This window comes from Apis cerana, linkage group LG1 (genome assembly GCF_029169275.1).
Source record: "Apis cerana isolate GH-2021 linkage group LG1, AcerK_1.0, whole genome shotgun sequence".
Lineage (NCBI taxonomy): Eukaryota > Metazoa > Arthropoda > Insecta > Hymenoptera > Apidae > Apis > Apis cerana.
In genome coordinates, this window is record NC_083852.1 from 11,328,605 (window position 1) to 11,347,979 (window position 19,375).

The 19,375-nt window shown below is 26.3% G+C and overlaps 3 protein-coding genes across 20 annotated transcripts in view; 1 reads left to right on the forward strand and 2 right to left on the reverse strand.

The window, feature by feature from the left end:
* On the reverse strand, positions 1-10,370 carry LOC133665797 (cationic amino acid transporter 3). Of its 4 annotated transcripts, XM_062072561.1 has the most exons (11): positions 10,233-10,305; positions 3,141-3,204; positions 2,673-2,940; positions 2,315-2,443; positions 1,945-2,205; positions 1,450-1,736; positions 1,009-1,349; positions 729-892; positions 448-614; positions 266-374; positions 1-183 (listed from the first exon to the last, which is right to left on the reverse strand). In XM_062072561.1, the coding sequence occupies exons 3-11, from the start codon at positions 2,899-2,901 to the stop codon at positions 62-64; spliced, it is 1,809 nt and encodes a 602-aa protein (XP_061928545.1). In that variant the 5' UTR covers positions 2,902-2,940; positions 3,141-3,204; positions 10,233-10,305; the 3' UTR covers positions 1-61. The 4 variants fall into 4 exon arrangements, with proteins under 4 accessions (XP_061928545.1, XP_061928549.1, XP_061928553.1 ...); XM_062072565.1 differs by lacking the exon at positions 3,141-3,204 and having other exon boundaries at positions 10,233-10,370; XM_062072569.1 differs by lacking the exon at positions 10,233-10,305 and having other exon boundaries at positions 2,673-2,939; positions 3,050-3,188.
* The window catches only part of LOC133665800 (general transcription factor IIH subunit 2), a 26,997-nt gene continuing 10,668 nt past the window's right edge, over positions 3,047-19,375 (reverse strand). The window contains exons 1-9 of one of the 6 annotated variants that reach the window (XM_062072578.1): positions 13,228-13,528; positions 12,692-12,772; positions 12,407-12,608; positions 12,206-12,334; positions 11,924-12,097; positions 11,598-11,854; positions 11,267-11,531; positions 10,233-11,160; positions 3,047-3,204 (exon numbers count right to left, since the gene is read on the reverse strand). In XM_062072578.1, coding sequence (XP_061928562.1) covers positions 11,029-11,160; positions 11,267-11,531; positions 11,598-11,854; positions 11,924-12,097; positions 12,206-12,334; positions 12,407-12,608; positions 12,692-12,750 — 1,218 coding nt within the window. In that variant the 5' untranslated portion in view covers positions 12,751-12,772; positions 13,228-13,528 and the 3' untranslated portion in view covers positions 3,047-3,204; positions 10,233-11,028. Of the gene's footprint in view, positions 3,205-10,232; positions 11,161-11,266; positions 11,532-11,597; positions 11,855-11,923; positions 12,098-12,205; positions 12,335-12,406; positions 12,609-12,691; positions 12,773-12,902; positions 13,529-19,375 lie in introns of those variants that run through there. The other 5 variants (XM_062072585.1, XM_062072606.1, XM_062072591.1 and 2 more) reach the window with 5 other exon arrangements.
* Positions 13,529-19,375, forward strand: part of LOC108001648 (platelet binding protein GspB) — an 8,002-nt gene continuing 2,155 nt past the window's right edge. Inside the window, exons 1-11 of one of the 10 annotated variants that reach the window (XM_062072511.1) lie at positions 13,529-13,645; positions 14,888-14,986; positions 15,426-15,568; positions 15,678-15,918; positions 15,992-16,155; positions 16,215-16,351; positions 16,535-16,744; positions 16,844-16,926; positions 17,037-17,645; positions 17,790-18,110; positions 18,198-19,364. In XM_062072511.1, coding sequence (XP_061928495.1) covers positions 14,932-14,986; positions 15,426-15,568; positions 15,678-15,918; positions 15,992-16,155; positions 16,215-16,351; positions 16,535-16,744; positions 16,844-16,926; positions 17,037-17,645; positions 17,790-18,110; positions 18,198-19,364 — 3,130 coding nt within the window. In that variant the 5' untranslated portion in view covers positions 13,529-13,645; positions 14,888-14,931. Of the gene's footprint in view, positions 13,646-13,724; positions 13,912-14,887; positions 14,987-15,425; positions 15,569-15,677; positions 15,919-15,991; positions 16,156-16,214; positions 16,352-16,534; positions 16,745-16,843; positions 16,927-17,036; positions 19,365-19,375 lie in introns of those variants that run through there. The other 9 variants (XM_062072520.1, XM_062072524.1, XM_062072492.1 and 6 more) reach the window with 9 other exon arrangements.

The following is a 19,375-nucleotide window of genomic DNA, read 5'->3' on the forward strand; positions in this document are numbered from 1 at the left end:
TTTATAGAGCAAATTTTTATTTAAATGTACAAAAAAATATCACGTAGCAAGAATATTATTATTAGAATCTGGTTACGATCCTAACTTGGTCAGCATATTTTCGTTTTATCATTTCAGCTTCAATTTTATCTTTTTTTCCTTGTTCACTGTGAGATATGCCGTAAAAGAAATAAATAGTAAGACCTGTATAATATAGATATAATATATAATATACAATAAGCTATAATGTTTTTGCTTTTTTCAAATATTATCAATATATTTATACCTATAACCATCCAAATAGAAAATCTCATCCAAGTGAAAGCATCTAATTGCAACATCAAATATAAATTTATAAAAATACTGCAACATGGAAGAAGTGGGACTAATGGTACCTGTAAATAATAAGTACAATTAAATATAATATTAATGTTTTTTTCTAACAAAATTCTTTTTTTAAATATACACCTTAAATGCTAGATCAATTTCATGAACAGGTTGTCTTGCAATAATAATTATGATTAATAATAATATGTTTACAAGTACTATTAATATCACAGATTCTATTACATTCTTGCCAAATACTTCGGTATCAACATAACTAATGAAAAATGCAGTAATAAATATAACGACACCTGTAAAAATAATAAAATTGATATAAAAAATATAAAAGTAATGTTAATCATAGTTAAGATTTGTATATAATTTTTGTTATTATTATAAATAATTTATAAATATACATTACTTACATAAAATTGCAATACTGTATTTTGCAACTTTAATAGACATCTCAGTTACTTCTTTTTGATTCTGCAAATTGACAATTTGTTTTAAAATATTAAGTGGTGTTAACTTATAACCATCTATTGGTGTTATAGACTGAGTATTTGATGTACATTCTTTTCCTTGATATCTAAATAATACGTATAACAATTATGTTACATTTATTTATATTCATTTAATATATATATATGTATATATTATTACTATAATTATTATTATAATAATTAGATATTACTGTCTCTTTACCTTAATATTAAAACGGATATTGCAACGATCGTATATGCTAACAACGTTCCGATAGACATCATATCAATTAATTGTTGAAGATTAAAAATAAGTGTCATAATTCCTGTGAATAAACCGGAAACCACTGTACCGAAAATAGGTGTCATCGTTTTCGGATGTACGTTTGCAAGTCGTTTAAAAATTATCCCGTCATTACCCATAGCATAAAGTATTCGCGGTAAGGGAAACATGGCTCCGAGCATACTTGTACATAATGCAAATGCTGCACCGATATTAACAATCCATTTAATAGTAGGCCATCCAATTTTATCGAATACATATGGAAATGGTGCATCGGCATTCTAAATATGAAATATTTTTTTTAATAGCAGATATTAATTGTAATAATTAATTGTAATAAAAGGAAAAACCTTAAGAAGTATAATTCATATATAAGCATACTTGGTCATAATAAGGCCACATCATAGTTAATACAGTCGAAATACTAAAATAAGCCATTAAAATTATAATTAAGGAAACAACAATGGCTATAGGTATGTTGCGTTGAGGATTTTTAGCTTCTTCGCCAGTAGTAGCAACAGCGTCAAATCCTACGAAACCATAAAAACATTTTGCTGCCCCGATCATCACCCCGCTTATACCAAAGGGCATAAAACCTCCTGATCCTGCATGTTGTTGTTCTGATTCTGGTATATCATTTATTGATATTCTCCAATTAGCTGGATCAGCTAAAATTATTTTATATGTCAAATTAAAATAATTTATACGTTCAAAATCTTTTTTCATAAATATTTAAATAGATTATTTAATGTTAAAAAATCAGATAAATTGTAATCTTTAAAATATTATGACAACGATTAAGAAGATATGATAGGGATTAATTTTTTCAATTTTTTTAATTTGGATCATGTTTAAACGATAAATAGAAATTATTACCTTTAATAGATCCTGCAATTATGATTATTAAAATGGTCATCAAGTTTATTACAGTGAATATATTATTTAAAATTGACGATTCCTTCACGCCTACGCTTAGTAATATTATGAGAAGTATTACTACAGTAAACGCGAAGAAGTCTGGATATTCTGATAAAAACGAAACGCTTATAGGCATCATAGAATGCAATGTTTCACTTATTACATTTCCTATCAAAGCATCCAAATAATTACTAAGTCCTCGGGCGACACTTGCTGTACCTAATAAAATTTTTAATATATATCAATAATAATTATTAATTTAATAATAATTATACATATTATATTATGTCAACAAAAGCAATAAGAAGTCTTTTGTAAAAAATCTCACCTATTATATACTCCAAAATTAAATTCCACCCTATAATAAAAGCAATGAATTCTCCTACTGTTACATAACTATAAACATATGCTGATCCTGCTTTCGGAACTCTGGAAGCAAATTCTGCATAACACATCCCTGCAAGTTGAAAATGATTGCCTCTCTTATAAAAAGCAAGATAATTAAAAATAAATTATCGAGTTAATTATATTTTAGATTTTATTTAAATATCATTAATCGTTTTAATAAAAAAAAAATTTTTATCGAGCATTATAATTGAAAAAAAAACAAGATTTATCTTATTTATCAATGCATGTTTACGTTTTTTGATAAAAATAAATTGTCAATATGGGCAATTCTAATTTACCGGCAAACCCGGAAGCGATAGCTGCAATGAGAAAAGAAATGCAGACGGCTGGACCAGCCGTCTCTTTGGCAATGCTACCAGCAAGGACATAAACACCAAGGCCAAGAGTCGAACCCACGCCAAGTGCTGTGAGATCGAATAAGCCTAAAACTCGAGCTAGTTCGCTTTTATTCTCAAGATTTTCATCTATCCGCCTTCGGGACAGCGCCTTCCACAACCGGCTGGCCATATCGCCAAGCCTTTTTCCTTATGCTTACTTTTCTTTTACCTAAAATTCAATATATCATTATTTTTTTCCCCTTTATTTTCATTCTCAAGTTTATGTAATGAAAACTTGTTTTACATGTAATGAAAGATAATAAATTTGAATATAATTTCCTTGTATTTTAAATGATAATTCCAAATTTCCAAAGTCATTTAAGCAATTAAACAACAATATAATGTTAGCGTTTAAAATATATATTGTACTTAGAGATATGCTTTGACCGCGAAAAGAGTTCTTGTGTATTCAAGTAAATTCCGGATTCCAGATCTGAAATACAAAAATATTTCTGTGCGTATTTAAGCAAAGTAAAATAAAAAATCGAATTTTCTATTGATATCGTAGATTATTTTATATCTAAATAAGAAATTATAATATAACAGTGATATTGTATTATTTTATAAAGATAAAATATAATATAATAAAATTTAATAATTGTTGGTTGCTTAATTAAATATCTTTTCAATGCTACGAGATTCCATTCCTTCGTTAAAATATTTCTATTTTATCACGAATAAAGAGCAAAGATTATAATATCGTATTGTTCGTTACAAATATATATAACATGAGATTGATTGATCGATTAAAACCCATTATTATATTTTAATGATGAAGATGTAAAAGATAAAAGATTCGTATCTTTTCCAATTATATATTATGCTATATAATTAATTCTTCAAAAAATTGATTGATAATAATTAACTTAAAACTATTAAGACGAAATTATTTAAATATAAATCTTTATTTCTTAATAATAAATCTTTGAATAAAATGTAAATAATTTTTTATAAATAATTTTGTAAGATATAAATATAAAATTTGCGATAATTGATTAAACGCACGAATATTTTTTCAATATTCTTTACTTGAGACTTAATCTCGAATTAATTTTTTTACTTTATATATTTGTACATAATAATAGGCAATTACTTATTTGATATAAAAATATTCATGTTTCGTAAAAAAAAATATGAAAGTTTCTGACTTGATATATTTCACTTTTTTTTTGCTATTTTTGTCCAATTATACACGTCTACTTTTTTATTGTGTATAAAGAAAAAATAGAATCAATTTTATTTCAAAGAAATAAAAAAAATTCAAAATTAAAGAACTAAAAAAACAAGGATATTTAAATAGAAAAAAGGTTAAGTAGAGTTTTTTATTCGTTCTTACTTAAAAAATTAAGAAAATTATGATAAAAATAATATAGAAAAGTTTCGCAATTTGAATTTTATTCAAAATATAACAGTTAAAAACAAATTATTAAACAAATAAATGTTTAAACTTCAAAGCGGATTATAAAAGGATTAAAAAAAAAGAAACTTCTAATATTCTAGAATAAAAATATTAAAACAAAAATCACCATGTTTGAAAAATCATCATAAAACTAAACTTGAATTTATAAGAAATCATATGACAATATTAAATATTTGAATAGAAAAAAATCGTTTTTAATTATAAAAAGAAATAACACTTAAATAATTATTTTATCATAATTTGAGAAGAGAGGGAAAAAAAATTTTATCACAACATGGAGAAGAAATACTTAATGATTTGGGATGTCCTAAATTCCAATGGAGTTATCGATTTATAAATTATAAAAGATAAGATACAAAAAAATATCTTGAGATATTGAAAATCATATTAAAAATAAAAAAAAATAATGAAACATAACAATTAAATACTTCAACACGATAATACTATATAACGATATTAACGATATAATCAAATTAATTGAGTTCTTAATATAATCAAATTAATTAATTATTAATATAAAAAATAGGAAATAAATTATAAATTGGCTGGCTATTATAAATTAGATTTGAATATCATTGAAAATATTTGGAAATATCTATCAAGACAAATTTAAATAATCTTTCTTTTTTAAATCAATCTTTTTACTAGCAAAGTTTTGTAAGTGCTATAGAAGCTAAGTGGAAAAAAATATTATAATTTTATCTAGACACATTATGTAAATCAATGCCAAGTCTTATTTTTCAAGTTATAAATAAAAAATAGTACGTAAAATATAAATAAAACGTATATGTAATGAAAATATTATTTTTTATATTTTATTTACTGTGTGTTTATACAAAATATTTGTATATTTTTCTAATAAAATATGAATTTTTCTTATACTAAATAAATAAATAAAAATAAACAAAACAAATGTATATTATTTCATTAAATAGGATTTGTTAGGGTTGCAAAAAAAAATAGAATATATTAATTTGAAATTAAATTTGGAATAACATTGAAAAAAACATTAATATATTATTCATATAGATTAGATAAAATTTTTTTTTATTATATCGGTGGATTATTATATAATCCATCGATTAATAGCTTAACAGCAAATTTAAATATCAAAATATCAAAATGATAAATATATGGATAAATATTGTAATTATATTTATGAAATAAATGGTAAATAATATGAAAATAACATATTTTATATTTTTATTTTATATTTTATTTTATAGTTGTTGTATATATTTACTCTTTTTTAAAATAAATATGAATATTTAACTGAGATAAATTAAATATATATTTATAATGCAAAATAATTGCAATCATGTTATATAATCATTAATAATTACCACTATCATTATAAAAAATAATGATTTATAATTTTTAATCCGTATCCGCCAAATTTAAAAAATTATCTAATTTACTAGTTAGAATTGAAGTTGATGATAAAATCTTAATGAATTTGCAACAATATCCACAATTTATCACCGTTCACAATGATTGTAATAGTATTGATGATAATCGATGTTAATCGATGATGGTAATCAATATCTTAATTTTAATGATGATTGAGTTTCAATATCCCATTTCATTACCGATATAATTTATTACTATTTCATTCTTTATCATTCGAAAATTTCATTACATACGTCGTTTAGATTTATTTATACGCTACGCAGTCAATGCCATTATGTCTTTGCATAACCATGTTTTTGCAAGTGACCATGCAACGAAAATTGCTTTCAACAATCTTTATATATCCAAAAGATAGAAACGGAATAACGTTTACATAGCAAAGTATATTACGAACAAAAAAATATTTATTTCGAAAAAATTATTTTAATATAAAAAAATAGCAAAACAACTTATACCATTGTAGTAACATTCCATAACATGATAATAAAAATTAAACTATAAAATACGTAAATTACTAGAAATTTTTAATATATGATTTTTTTATAAAATTATATTGTCTATATATTTTGAAATATTCTGAGAATTACATATCAATAAGGATTCGTTTCGTTTGTATAATAAACATGCATAAACTATCATTCTTTTTCTAATAATAAAAATGTTTAAAATGATTAAAATACTGTTTATATATAAATGTATATAATACACATTTTTTAGAAGTTCCCAAGGCTCTTTGATCATTTATGTGTTTGTGAATTACCTTGATCTCTTTAAACGATGATCGTGATTGGTAATTTAAAAAGAAAGAGAGGAATGTCCTCTCGTTATGTATTTACAAGCGTACGTAGAACGCATCTCGATTTCTATTCTTTTATCTCCATTGTGTTAGAATTCTTCCAGTTAATAGTTGTAATTTTGTTTACTATATTTATAACGCGTATGCTGATAACTATGAGAACAATGTTGTTTGATTATCAATACTTCTTCATAATGATATGAGTATAATTATCACAAATATATTTTTCGAATTTGTAAATGTAAATATCGAAGAGAATCTGTTGATCGTTCATAATAGCTCGTTTTGAAATATAAAATTTTATTTCTAAAGAATAAAACAAATATCAAGCATGGATTAATATCGTAATAAATATCACAAATTTTTAACCAATTGCTTAATTTCCATTAACAACGACATTGATTTGAAGATTTTCATGAAGATAAAAGTTCTTAAATTATCTCAAAAACAAAAAATTGATAATCGTTTAATATCGTTTTATTGATATTTCAGATAACGTCAAAAATAATCGAGATATCATGGCAAGCATCCTGTACAACAGATATATGATTTTTACAGAATCATTATAGATCGAAAGATAAATTTCATCAAGTAATTCATCAAGTATATCTAATTTCTATTTTTTTTTCATAGAAATATTCTTCGAATCATTATCATTTTATCATGATGCATGTTGACATGTATAAAACATTATTCAAACAAACATTATACGATATTGATTGGTTTCACCTGTGAATTTCATGATACTTAATGATATAATTAATGATATAATTGGATAATGATCGAAAATAATAATGGAATGAAATTTTTTTACTTATAATTTTATTTTCAAATAGAAAAGTTCCTAAATATAATAATTAAAATTAGCCAATTCCTAATTAGATACAAATGAATTATATAATAAATGATTACTCTGATACGTGAAAATAAGAAAAGAATAAAATTTATGTTAAATTTTTATTTTTTTCAAAATCGAGATTTAGAAAAACATACACAATCAAAGAATCATGTAATTGATGAATTTTCAAATTCAATTTTTTTAAAAACTAATTTTTTATTTATTTTTATTATTACATTTTTTATTTATTTTCACATGTAGAATAACTATCCATTTGGAAATAGCCAATTTTATTTGTGTTTTTCGAATTTGTTTTATTGAAGAAATGAAACTTTAAACAATTTTATTCTATATTTTCAATTTATTTATTTATTTTTTTAAATCACCTATCTGTTTGTATTATTAGTTACAAGACATTCTTTAATATGTACGTATTAAAATTTGCGGGTCTCAGGTGATATTGGTATAACGAGAATCCACAAACAAATGTATAGTCGATTCAATATGACAAGGTTACAGTCTAATTAAGGCAAGGCATCATGGTATCATGTCCCCATTGCACGATCCCCCTTTATTTACAAATCATATGCGAACCATTTAACAATTTCACCAATCAAGCCTGACATCATGTAAGGTCGAGGGATCTTCAATCGCAGATTGAATCACGATCATTGAATAATAATAATAATAATACAAATAATAGAATTGTTAAAGATTATGATTTTATAATGTGAGATATAATAAAAAATCTTGTGAATTTTGAAAGGAAAAAAAAAGAAAAGAAAAAGAAGAAATAAAGATAATGTAAGAGTAAAGAAAAAAAATAAAAAATATATGTATGTGGGATTCACGGATTGAAAAACATCTTTCGTTTTAAAAATAACATCAAAATTTCGTTAATTAAATCTGGCTGAATCTTGATTATCAAGTTTTATAATATTAATTTTTATCCTATGCAGAATAAACTTATGTTCATTGAATACCTCGACAAAGTATTTCTTATACAAACATAATGTTGAAGATTTTTATTAAAGAAATGCACAATAGAAATGTAACATTTAAATAACATGGACAATTCAAATATACAATTATTAGACAAGTGACATCGATTAATCAACAATTTAAATGGTGATTCTTTGTGTATGAATTGTTTGTATATCTTTGGCAAAGCTACGTTATACGTACACAACTATATCAGATACAAATCATGTATGTTCGATTTCTATACATCGTGATCCTTGAAACGTAACAAGCTAACAATATTAAAACTTTGATCAGGAATATTTTCATTTTAATCATTATAAAATAGATAAAAACAATATCGATGTGACAAAAACAAGTAAATATTTGAATGTGAATTGAATATCATGAAAAAATAATATTTCATACATCATTCAAATCTTACTTATTATAGATAAGTATGTTAGAAATAATTTTTCTTCCAGGAAATCTTTAGTATTATATAACAAAAAAAAAAAAACACTGGAATGATATTTCTCAATGCTAACCTCTTGCAAAATTCCTTTCAATGGATACATATCCTTAGATGTAGTATCGAATATTACACATTGCTACACGAATTGAAAATACTAATAAAAGAGAAAGGAGTTCTTTCCTTATTCATACATGTAGAAAAGAAAATCACGCATGGCAAACATTATACGCATACGGATTATATACATATATTATACAATATAATACAATTCTAATTTTTTATAAATAATTTAATCTTAAGACGTTAATTTAATCTAATCTAAAATAATTAAATCGTTTAATCTTAAGTTTGACTGATGGATAATAAATAAATAAATAACATCTTAAAAAACAAATGTTTGATTAATTATTTGATTATATATTTAAAATGAAAAAAATTGGAATAAAAAATTTATAAAATACATTTTATATTTTGTCTTTATCATATCGTTTTACTTAATAAATTTAGAAAAAAAATTTACGAAAAATCTACGAATCATGAATTATAAAATAAAACACGTTGTGTAAAAATCATTAACCAAATTGAACAAAAATCAAATTTTTATAAAATTTTATAAATTAACCGATGATGTAATTTATTATTTGAATAACATTGTTTAATAATATTAATCAATTTAAAAAATTCAAATAATTTTTTTTAATAAATATAATTCATGATATAATATTTTAATTTGATAACAAATCATTTAATTTAAACTATAATAATATATTTATTATTTTAAAATTAATTTTAATTAAATAGTTCCAATTAATTTAAGTAGCTAAATTAATTTATTGAATATTATTAAACATATAACATATTTCTATCTTTTATTATAAAAATTTAAATTAAAATAAAATAATATTCAAAAATATTTTTTAAATTTTCTAAATTTATATTTAATTGTATCACTAATCGCTAAACTGTATTTTTCTCGTTATAAAATGCAAAATAAAATTTGCATTCAAAAATGTCACAAAAAAAAAGTTTTAAAATAAATAAGTTAAATAAAAATAAGTGCAAATTAATTTATCGTGTTGATTACTTGTTATATTTTCTTCGCAAAAAAAAATATAAATATAAGAAATATTGTAAGAGACAATAATTATACATTTTATCTTTTAGTTGTATTGTATTTTACGATGTACACAAGAATATATTACTTTTCAAACACGTGTCCATGTTTATCTTTATTAGAACATTAGGTCATATTAAACGTTAAGAAAAATTATAAAAATAAAATAAAAAATATAAAAATAAAAAGAAAAATTATTAAATTCTTAAATGCAAATAATATGAAATAAAAATATTTGAAACAAGTATTTGTAATGATACGCGCATAATTACACAATATCTTATAATTGAAGTATAAAGAAATCGCAAGACAATAAAAAAATTTTAGATTTTAATTATTATATATTAATATTTATATATACATTATACATATATATTAATAAAATTCATTGAAAAAAAAATAATACTGAATATTTATTGCATTTACAAAAAATAAAAATTATTCTTACCTGATCTCGAAGATTGAGAAGGAAACTAGATGTGTAGAAAATTTCTCACATATAAAGTCACTTTGACCGGGTAAGATAAATATATGTAATTGAATCGGAAGTGGGTCGACACTGTGAAACCGGTCGCGCCGGAGGACGGTCGCAAACTAATAATGTGCTCTAATATCATGATGTTCGCTTCCACCTGTCCGCTTACTAATAAACCACGATTACCCCCCACTAAAAGCTATTCTTAAAGTAACTACATTACCGGTCGCAGATTTCGGGTTTCTCAAATTTTGAAAGAAAAATTGTATATAAAAAAACTTTATCTCTTAAGTTTTAAGTTTTTCTTTAACTTTAATTAAATCGTTCTTTATCAACATTCTAAAAATCTGTTAATAAAATAATAAACTGTATTAGTAATAGACTGTTATTATATTAAAAGCATTATGAATATAGATATATATATTAGATATTTTGATTAGAACAATTGTTTAATTTATTTATATAAATATATTTATTATATTTACATGAATTGCAAAAATAATTTTGTTACGTAAATATTTAACAGATTATTGTGAAAAAAAAGAAAAAAATATTTATTATCGTTATTATTGTCTTTTCATTGATCCATTTCTCTTTAATAAGAGACAATATTTTTTATATGTATCAGTTAATTTCACAATATAAAAATTCTTCATATAAAATTGGTCTTAAGTTATAATATTTTCTATTAAAATATTTCATTTAAAATAAATTATTAAAATAAAAAATTATTAAAGTTATTAATTTTATTTTACATACATTAAATAAATTAAATTCTATCTGTGGATTTTTGATATGTATCAGGATTAGTAGCACAGCCTGGACATGTATGTAAAGATTCGTGAATAAATATTTCACAGTCTAAACAAAATGTTTGATTACATTTATTGCAAATATATACCTGAAAAAGAATTTATATTTATATTTCAATATATTTTTAATTTACACAGTTTGCAAATTAAATTTGCAAATTAAATGTTTTTTTTATTAAATTCCATTAATCATACCTTTTTATCTTTTTGTGAAAATATTTTTTGACAACCATAACAAATTGAAGGATGCTCAAATGTAACTTCTTTCCTATATTCAACTTCTTTGAAAGGTTCAACAGGAAATAAATAATGATAAGATCGTGCTAAATGTGGAGCAGATACCAAAGTTAATCCACATGCTCTACATTCTACTGGAAGTTCACAATGTTTACTTAAACATTGAGGGCAGAGATATCCTGTACTAAGAAGTTTGACAGATTCATCTGAACTTTCTGCATGACTGTAAAAAAAAAAAAATATTTTTCTTGCTTCTTTATTTATGAACTATTATTTAAAAATAACTTACCACATGCAAACTGCCATAGCTGAATCATTTGTAGAAGAATGTAATGCATGATGAGGAAAACCCATTTTTACAAGAGCAGCATCTAATCTAGTAGCAGCTGGTGGTGGATCTATATGCATATTTAATTGTTCTTTGTAATGTTTATCATCTAGGGCAACACCATGCTCTCCACCAGTTGCTGTAGCCATTCTTTTACAAATATATAATTCAGCAGCCAATCCTATCACACTACACCTGACAGAATCTGATTTCATGTTCTGTAATCAAAATTAATTATATTATTTTGATATAATTATTTTAATATATATATTACTATTAGTATATACTTTAATAGTTTCATTGATGTCTCCTGGATCACATGTTGTAAGTGCTCCTACTATTATAAGTATTTCCTTGCTAGCATGTGATGGTAGAAGACGTAATGATTTTAAAGCTAGTTCTATAGAATTTTGTAATGAAGGTTCACCTGCTGGAGTAATTTGTTGCATACTTTGTACTTCCTACAAATGAATAAAAATTTATATAATATAAAAACTTATAAAACTTATAAAAATAAATGAATTTGAAATAAATAAATTAAATAAGAATATTTTTTCATGAAAGTTTACCTTAACATGTTTTTTAGAATTTCCAGTTAATTCGCTAACTTTTTCTGCTCTTTTATTCCTTGTAATAATTACTCCTAACTGACTAATAGGATTTTGATAAAAAAATTCTTCAATAAAATCTTCTAAAAGCTTAAATCAAGTTACATTTGTAAGTAAAAATTCAATAAAATAAATGACTATATATTATGTATTAATAAACACCTTTAATGAACATAAAAAACGAGTTGGTTTTAAATCTTGAATAGACATTGATTCTGAAGCATCAAGAATTACATAAAGATGCCTCATCATTCCTAATCTAGCACCAACTTTTTTTTCCATCTGACGCTTTCTTTTAACATTGTGAATAATATCTGCAACTGATGCCTCCAATAATCCATGATCATCTTCTTTGATAGCTTCCCTTTGTAAGAATTATTTATGTAAAATAATTGTATAATTTATAACTTAATTTATTAAAATAATTTAAAAAATGTTAATATATACCATGTCTTTTCATAACCAGTCTCCCATCTATATTCTTTCTCTTCTTCTTCATCAGCCATTTTTTAATTTCAGAAATAAATGCTGCAATTAAACATTTAATTCACTTAATTAATAAATTATATAAACTTTCTTAAGAATTTAAAACAATGCTTATTTTATGTAATTTTATTTAAAGTTGAAAAAATAAGGTTAATGTTGTTTATATTATTACTATATTAGAAATGACGTATTAATATTATGATTGAAAAACTTAATGTGTAAATTTTATTGTACTTTCGAAATATTAATAATATAAAATTATAAATAAAAAAGAAACAAATTCTTGAAAAGATTTAATAAACTCATATAAAAGTATGTATACAACTTTTACACGATATTCGGTTAACGTAAGCATTTATTTACTTTAAATTTTTCTTCATAAATTAAAATAAATATTAAGCATAGAGTTAAAGCTTTAAATACATCAAAGTAAAGAAACAATCAAAGTAAATACATTTAATGATATAAAATTTATAAATTTATGAATAATAACTAACAAGTATTTTCGAAATTTTCTTGACATCAATTAACATAAACTTTCTTTTTCTAAACTCGATCCAATGCCGGAACATAGATAAATTTCATGCAGAAAAGCGGTACATTTGAAATAGATATTAAAGCATTTACAATTATATCTTTTTTCAAAAAATAAATTTTTTTTTTTTTTCAATAATTTTTCTCAGCTATAATATTTCAAGCATAAAATACAATTTTATAGAAGAAGTATCTCAATTAAAAGGAGATAAAATAGAATTAATGAATAACATTTTCCCGCCAAAAGGTAAGCTGTTGCCGTGGCGGGCAGGCGCCATGGCGCTACTGTCGTCAGACGCGATCACTGTTTTCATCCCATCTCGTGCGGCAACAGCAATTATCCAGATCAAGGAAATCTGATTTTTCTACGGTTTAGCAGGTGTAAGTCGATATTATTAGTTTGAAAGTCGATCGCGTTGAAATCGGTAACGGACAAGTGTGTTCGAAAAATATTCATGGATAGACAGGAAGTGAATAGTCGAAGAGAGTTTTCGTGACGAGAGCCATCTTGACGAGCATCGGCTTGCTCATGATAGACAGAGGACGAGTCTGTGGCGGCGGCGGCAGCGGCAATGGCATCGTTTCTAAATGTTTCTGTAAATTCTAAACACCCCTGTTATCTGCAATTAGAATAGCTGCATTTATCGGTAACGATCTTTCACGGTGAACCGGTTATTATTTCAAGATCGAATTATCTGTGAGTTTTATTCGTTGGTAACTTACGCCACTGGCCGCGTTTACAATGACTCCATGCTGTGTGTCTCGACGTCTTACCATTTATGCGGGAATTCATTTAATTTAAATAAAAGGTTCTGCAAAAAATATCCCATGAGAATGCTTGAAATCATAGACGATTTATAAAATTATCAATGACAGCAGTATGTATGGAGTGATCCTTTAAATTACCGTAACAACGACAGTGGTGTCTTGTTAAAAAATGTTCGCAGTTCGATTTCCACCGGCATGTTGCGTGTAAATTTTTCTGACGCCCGCGAAACTTCGAACTCCGAATGTTACGATTTTTTTTCCCTTTTTATTTCCGTATATTACAAATGAAATATGAAAATATCTTTAGGTTATTTATTTAAAAAAAAAGAATATTTTTTCATTAAAATTGCAGTAATAAATTTCAAAAATTAATTTGAAAAGATACATTTATGCATTTTTTAATTAATATAAATTAAAAATTTTATATAAATTTATTGTATATAAAATTACTATATAAAATATATAATATGTATATAAAATACATAACATAAATATTGAAGTAATTAATTTTAATTTCTTTAATAAACCTAAATAATTTAATTAGTTTAAAATTTTAAACTAATTAAATTAATTTTAATAATAATAAATTATAATTTATTTAAAATAAAACATGCTCAAATATATATTTTGTTAAATATATAATTGAATAATGAATTTAAAATTTGTAATATAATTTTTAAAAAATAAATAGAATTTATTTACATTATCTTTAATTACTCGTTTTATTAATATTATATACTTAATATAATTATTATATACATAATATATAATATTATGTATACAATATTATTTATAATAAAATATATATATAATTTTCTATGATAAATAATAAAAAAAATTATATTCTTTTTATAGAAAGAAATATTGTGGATAGAGATTCAAATACTTTATTAAACAAAATGGAGGGTGGTGATGGCCCTTCGGCCATCAGTAGTAATCCTACTGCTATTAAAGGTAATATTTGTGATTTTTCATTAATTTTATTGTATGTAAATAATTAACTTATTCTATGTCTGTAAATATACATGTATAAATATTAAATTTATTTAAAAAAATAGAATATAATTATATAATTAAATAATGTTAATTATAAAATAAAATATTAAATAAAATAACTTTTAATTTACTTTAGTGAATTAATTTACTATATAAATTCAGAATATTTTTATTACAGATAATTTATAACGATAAAAAAATCAGTAGTCATTAATAAGAATTATTAAAATAATAATCATGAATATCTTAGTATGATGAGAATTAATCAATTTCAATTCTGAGTCAATATAATTCTTCTATAAATATAAAAAAAAATTTTTTATTTAAAATAGTATAAAATAGTATATGTATTTATAGATTAAATATTAAAAAATAATAAATTTTATTACATTATTAGCTGCACAAGAAGAGATGGGAAGATTAGATGTTCTTGTGTGTGGACAGTGCCATTCAGTTTTTCATTTTATTGAAGAATTTCAAGAACATCGTACAAAAGAAGGCGCTTGTACCCAAATTTCACATTTTCGTGAAAATAGTAATGTTAGTAATTTTAATTTGTCATAATATTAATTCTCTAAATATATTAAATGATTATATAATTGAGAAGTAATATTAATATTTCAATATAATTATTTTGTTATTACTATAGAATGAACAAAAAGCACAAGTTTGGGCTTTTCTTTTATGGAAAGATTCCCAAATCCAACAAGAAGGTTCAGATAGAGACTCAACAAACTCATGGAAGTTATATCAAAAATGGTGTAAAATGGATACGCACATAAGGGATTCCTGGATTGCAGCTGGGAAAACCATTCAAACATTTACAAAAATTAGTAATGCAAAAATGCAAGATGTACCAAGACAAAATCAAATAAGTTCTAATGCAGAAGGTGGATTTTTTGCAAACAATTTTTTATTTTTATTAAATGAACAGTGTTCTAAAGTTATTCTGTACTTTTACAGGAAAACCAGTAGTTGTTCGTAAAGTAATTAGGAATGGACAGCCAGAAGATGATAGTAAAAAAGATAGTAAAATTTCAGAAGCAAAAAATCAAAAAAGTAACGAATCTTTTGATGAAGTAGAAAAAAAAGAAAAACCAAAATTGAAACCTACAATAAAACTTAAGGTTAGTTTAATTCGATTATTTTATCATTTAAAGACTTATAATTTATCGCAATATTGTAGGCTAAATCTAATAAAGCTGGCGATGAAGATAGAGATTCGAGCGATGAAGAATACACAGTAGAAAAAATATTAGCAAAACGATTTAATCCGAAAAAAAGATGTTCAGAATATTTATTAAAATGGGAGGGTCTTGGACAGTAAGTGTAATTTATGAAATATTTTGGAATAAAAGAATCATAAATTATATTATATATAAAAAAAATTAATTATAAATAATTATAATAAAAAAATTATAATGAAAAAGATATTAAAATACATATAAATTATAAAAAAGATTAAAAATACAAATATTTACAATAAAAAAATACAAACAATTACAGTGAACATAATAGATGGGAACCCGCTGAAAATGTAGCCACATGTAAACATTTATTAGAAGAATTTGAAAGAAATCTTGCTAAGCAAAAAGAATTGAAAGCTGCTCAGCAACAGGCAAATGCAAAAGCAGCAGGCAGAGGTGGTAATCCTGCTCAAAAAACAATTATAAAAACAGAAGCTAAACCTGGACCAAGTACTGCAGCTCAAGTAGGGTAAGGCAATTATATTTTGCCTAAAATTTTATAAAATTGTCAGCATATATTTTACATTCAATAGAATACTGCCTTAAGTAATAAATCTTGTGTATGTAGACGACCCATGCGTTCAAGTAAATCAAAAGCAATGGATCAAGTGAAGCAATGGTGCGGTTCAATGAAAGATGAAGATAATGACCGTATGTATAATTTTATAACATGGTTTAAATTAATTTTTATAATTTTTCTTAGAATTTTTATATTTATTACGAACATAACATAAAATATCAACAAATGTACATTTGTTTAGTACTAGGAAAAAGGAGAATGGATTATTCCGAGAGCGATTCTGAGGATGGAGGCAGTAGCGCTGCTAAACGAGCGAAAGGCGACACAGGTAGTGATGAAGACTGGACTGGAGAGTCCGAGGAGGAAAAATTGTTGGGTCGAAGCGATGTGATTCAACGCGCATTTAATCGTGCCAATGCTCAATCGAACGGGTCTAACAGAGCAAGTGGTTCGTCTTCAGATCTTGCGACTTCATTGGGACTTCAATCTCCCGAAGGAGCAAAATCTAACCAACCACCGGTTTTAGTCGCGAATGCCAAAGGAGTCGTTAAAGTTGATCCAAAGCAAATGCCAAACTTAACATCCGGCGTGTATGTAATGTCACGGAAAGATGGCATCATCAAGTTGGATTCGTCCCCTAGCGGAAAATTGGCTGTAAAAGGTTCGCCGACTACACAAGGTGTTTTGATGGTTCAAAATCGAGATAATACTAATGTAGTGAGGAAGCAAGTAATATCCGCATCGCAATCGAATTCTGTTACACCGGTAAAAGTGGTTTCTAAAATGGATGGAAGTCAAGTAGTAACCCAGATGAAAGTAGTTTCTAAACCTGTTACGAGTAAAGCAGGAGGTACACAGAAAACAGAGCCTATAAAGATCCAGCCGAAACCAGATCCGACACAGTTACCGCAGATACATGTCGTGACCGCGGTGCCGGCTCCCATAACTTTGCAACCAAGAATAAGTACAGGAATACGTCCTGGACCTGTTACAGGCCAACGCAGTGCGGACGGTCGTCCTTTGTTACCGAGACCTCCACTGCGTGCGACGACACCAACTAGCGTACTTGGAATTGGATCAACAATTCGCACACCTGTTAGGGCACCAGCCCCGAGACAAGTTCAGTCCCAGCAAACGCGTCAGGTGCTACAAAAACGTACGACAGCTGTAACTACGCAAAGTAACTCGGTGAGTCCTGGAAATGTTACTCAGATTAGACCGAAGTTTACGGTGCTTAGTCCACAGCCAAAGCAAGTGGTAAAGTCTGGAACTAGTCCAGTGCAACAGGCTAAACAGTCGCCGAAAACACCAGTTGGTAAGCCACAGTCATTATTATCTCCGCAGCAAAAATTATTAATGGCAAAAAGGAAAGCTCAAGAAGCAGCGGGTATCGTTAAACCAGGTGGCCGTGGCCTCCTAGCAGCTGCTCGTGCTACTGCCGGCCGAGGTAGAGGGAAATTGGCTGAAACACCAGCGACCACTCCAGGAAATAAACTGAAAGAAAGTAAATTGGCGGAGGGTGATGGACTTCACATGGAATTCCACGAAGTAGGCTCCGAAGAAAGTAGCAGCGAGGGTGAACCAGAACTTCCACCTCCCGAAGCCGATACCATTGCTACTACGGAACCTGACAGTCCTCCTAGGCCGTTCACTCTCTGTCCATTGACGGGACGCATTATTGGACCAGATGGTGAACCTGTTGAACAGCCAGCCGAACCAGAGCCTGAACCTGAACCTACTGGAGCACCATTGTCTACTATCAAAACAAACACAACTACATCAGAGAGTATAGACGTCACCGCTACAACTACCACCACGGAATTAGTTCTACCTTCCCTTGATTCTCTTACAGAAGGTGGTGGAATAATGAGAGTCGAAATGAGTCCCGGTGGAACAACAGGTACAATTGTTCAAACCAGTGAATCAGCGCAGATCAATTTGACAAATGTATCCGTTCCTGCACCGGATCTTCCGTGCTTGGATGATACAGCTTCTGTCACTACGCCAACTACAACCACAGCAACACCATTGACAGAAGCAACCTCAGCCAGTGAATCCTCTATCACAGCGGGATTAACTACAGCTACTGTTACCTCGACTAGCACAATAGCAATAGCTTCTACTGATGTAACTAAAGCTGAAGAAAAAATATCGGAAGAGAGGAAGGTAGCTGAAGATACATCGAATTTAGTAACAATAACCGGGGAGGATGGTGTTGTTTACCAAGTGGCTGGGCAAGCTGAAGATGGTCAAACGTTATTGGTCACTCGAGACGCTGATGGTGAACAACAATGCGTATATGTTACCACGGAACAACAAGGAGATGATGGATCCGTATTAACGTTGGACCATGCTGTAGCAGAAGCTGTAGCTCAGTTAATACCTGATCAAGTAAACCTGGCTTCACAGTTCTATGTGAAGGAAGGTGGAGCGGAACCTACCGAAAATCCAATGGTAATGTCTATTATGGACAACACAAATACAGCAGATGTGGCAGAGGGACAAGAAGACGGTGATGGTCATGGCCAAGTTGTAGCTCAAGTCGTACAAGCAGAAGAACCTACTCCAGGTAATATATCA

Bases quoted from the DNA above. Each gene is read 5' to 3' on its own strand.
- LOC133665797 (XM_062072565.1), bottom strand. From the start codon at position 2,901: ATGGCCAGCCGGTTGTGGAAGGCGCTGTCCCGAAGGCGGATAGATGAA. The intron at 1,737-1,944 runs GTAATAATTTCT...AAATAATTTTAG, and splicing joins AATTGCAGGATCTATTAAAG to CTGATCCAGCTAATTGGAGA. The intron at 615-728 runs GTAAGTAATGTA...TTATTTTTACAG, and splicing joins ATACAGTATTGCAATTTTAT to GTGTCGTTATATTTATTACT.